This window comes from Diospyros lotus, chromosome 4, assembly GCF_014633365.1.
Source record: "Diospyros lotus cultivar Yz01 chromosome 4, ASM1463336v1, whole genome shotgun sequence".
NCBI lineage: Eukaryota > Viridiplantae > Streptophyta > Magnoliopsida > Ericales > Ebenaceae > Diospyros > Diospyros lotus.
This window is the reverse complement of record NC_068341.1, coordinates 41,777,713-41,780,187: the sequence shown is the minus strand read 5'-3', so window position 1 is coordinate 41,780,187 and position 2,475 is coordinate 41,777,713. Positions and strand designations below refer to the sequence as shown.

The window sequence follows — 2,475 nt, the reverse complement described above, 5'->3', positions numbered from 1 at the left end:
TTTTAAAAATATTTTTATTATTGAAAAAACTTATTCTTACTTATATTTAAGAATTTTAATTTATATTTATAATTATAATATAATAAATAAAAAATAACAAACGTTTTTAGTGGATATATTATAGATTTTATAATATTTATTTATAAATAAATATAATATAATAAATAAATAAATTATAAATATTTTGTAAAATGACCAACTGATTAATTATTCTTTAATATATTGAATGACAATAAATTGAATTAAAAGTGTTATTTATTAGTATTTTGAATAGTGAATAATTAATTAAACTTAAAATTTGATAAATAATTAAAAATTAAAAAAATATATAATTATTCTGTTAAAAATATTTAAAATAATAAATTTATTTTTTTATTTTTAAATTTATTTTTTTCGTGTATAGAGTTCACCACTAAGTAATAATAATAATACTAAAGGGGTAAAACTTGTGGAGATTTCATTCATAAAAAAAGAAAAAGGAAAGGAAAAGTGTTAAAAGGCGGGCGGGCAGGCAGTCAGGGTGGGCCAGAGCCGCCATTTGAAAATCTGGCACAGGCCGTTGCCCGTGGGCATGCAGGCCAGGCTTCGTCTCTGGCCCAGCACAGGCAGCTTTTCCACATACGTTTGGGCCAGCGAGGCCGGGCCAGCAAGAGCATGTGACAGATTGATAGAATAGAACCCCAACCAAACCCAAAGCAAGCCGCCATTCCTTCATTCATTCAGTATTGCACTGCACGAGGCAGGCAGGAAGGCAGCTGCCCTTCCACAAGATTGATTGATGGGACGCGACGGCAGGAACGAAAGACTTAAAGCCTGCCCTTTCTCAGCAAGGCATTCAATTCAACTTCTTTCTTTATTTTATTAAATAATACTACTGTCTCTTTGTGTATTTTGTTAAGACCATTGCTTTGCTACTCTGGTTTCTTTAACCGTTGCAGCGAAGGAAGCCAACTCACTCGCTGAAGCCGTCGGCTACATTCGTTTCCTCATCATCGTCCAATGGGCATAAAACCAAAACGTGACAGCTTCTTCAAGGTCCTGATCGGCGACTTTGCCACCAGGCTTGTAAGCTCTCTCCCTCTCTCTCTCTCTCGTAAATGAACTGAGATTCGTTATAGGAGGAGGAGGCTCATCGTTCGTTCATGGTTATTGGATGTGATGTAACACCCGTGTTTCTACGCCCTGCTTTGTTATAAATTCATTGGCGCCCTTTTAATGCCTCCGCTTGGTTTAATTGGCAGCAAATACCGCCGGCTTTTGTGGCCAAATTCCAAGGGGCATTCCCTGGAGACGTGTTGATCAAAGCCGAAGAAGGGGGTTCATCTTTGTCATGGCCCGTTAAAATACACAAAACTAGTGCAGGCTGCTTCATGCACCACCACGGCTGGGAAAGGTTCGTTCAGGATAACCATTTACAATCTGGTGACTTCTTGGTCTTCAATCTTGTGTGCGCCTCTTGGGTGTTCAACGTTGTGGCTTATGGTCCAAGTTGCTGTCAAAAGAAACTCATGTCGATGAACCCGCAAATCATCGAAAATAACACCGAAGAAGCTGTCCCAGTCCCAATTCCGCCACCAAAATCCAAGGAGGTGAAGGCGGATGCAGGTGATCAAAATGGACAACCCTTTTTTCGCATTGTTTTCAATAAATACCGTGCTAGCTCCGTGGTGAGTAATGACTAGAAAATATTGTATCATCATTATCATCTATATACGTACGTACGTCCCTTGATTTAATTTTCTGTTTCTTCTTTCAGACCATTCCGAAGTGGTTTATGAAGAAGGCTGGGCTATCGCTAAAGAAGAAAGTGGTTCTGAGAAACGAGCAAGGGAAGATGTGGGCTGTTAAGCTGACGGCAAGATCATACGATACTAGTTGGAGGAATAGGACTGATATGACTCGTGGGTGGTCTGAATTTCGAGTAGACAACAACATCCAATACGGAGACACATGTTCGTTCAAGTTTCTCCAAATCGATAAAAATTTAATCCATGTCCAGATTTATAAGGCACATCAGTCGAACAACAACAAAGGAGAAAAAGACTAGAAGAAACGACCTTCTCGACCTCCACCTCCACAGCACCAGCCAGCCACCAAGGTATGCCACCTATCATTGGTGGTTTTGCTTAAAGAAGTTGGTTTTGGGTCAATGAATGTATAGGATATCTATTTATCTATCTATCCGTATGTAAGATAATTTCGTGTAAAATGCGACCTCTAATGTGGTGGGGTTGAATTGTGACATCTAATTAATATTTTGAATGAAAGGGTAATGTTGTGATCTCTGTTATTAATAGTAACAGGATATTACGTCTCTTTTTTGAATAAAGTTAGATTGGATGTGATAAGCAACAGGATTAGAATGATTTGTCTAATATTTATTCATCATATTACTAATATTGATTATAAATTATAAGTTTTCTATAATTCTAAAATTTAAAATACTAATATTGTTTTAAACTTATTATAATTTAT

At 37.0% G+C, this 2,475-nt stretch overlaps 1 protein-coding gene across 1 annotated transcript; it reads left to right on the top strand.

Annotated features, from left to right (window-relative positions):
• The first annotated feature begins 923 nt into the window (after nt 1-923).
• LOC127800622 (B3 domain-containing protein REM9-like) lies at nt 924-2,261 on the top strand. The gene is made up of 3 exons (XM_052335334.1): nt 924-1,065; nt 1,242-1,667; nt 1,757-2,261. Exons 1-3 carry the CDS (start codon nt 1,000-1,002, stop codon nt 2,045-2,047), a joined length of 783 nt encoding a protein of 260 aa, XP_052191294.1. The 5' UTR covers nt 924-999; the 3' UTR covers nt 2,048-2,261.
• The last annotated feature ends 214 nt before the right edge of the window (nt 2,262-2,475 follow it).

Coding starts and splice junctions, on each gene's coding strand:
- LOC127800622 (XM_052335334.1), top strand. CDS start 1,000: ATGGGCATAAAACCAAAACGTGACAGCTTCTTCAAGGTCCTGATCGGC. Junction 1,066..1,241: donor GCGACTTTGCCACCAGGCTT/GTAAGCTCTCTC, acceptor TTTAATTGGCAG/CAAATACCGCCGGCTTTTGT. Junction 1,668..1,756: donor AATACCGTGCTAGCTCCGTG/GTGAGTAATGAC, acceptor TTCTTCTTTCAG/ACCATTCCGAAGTGGTTTAT.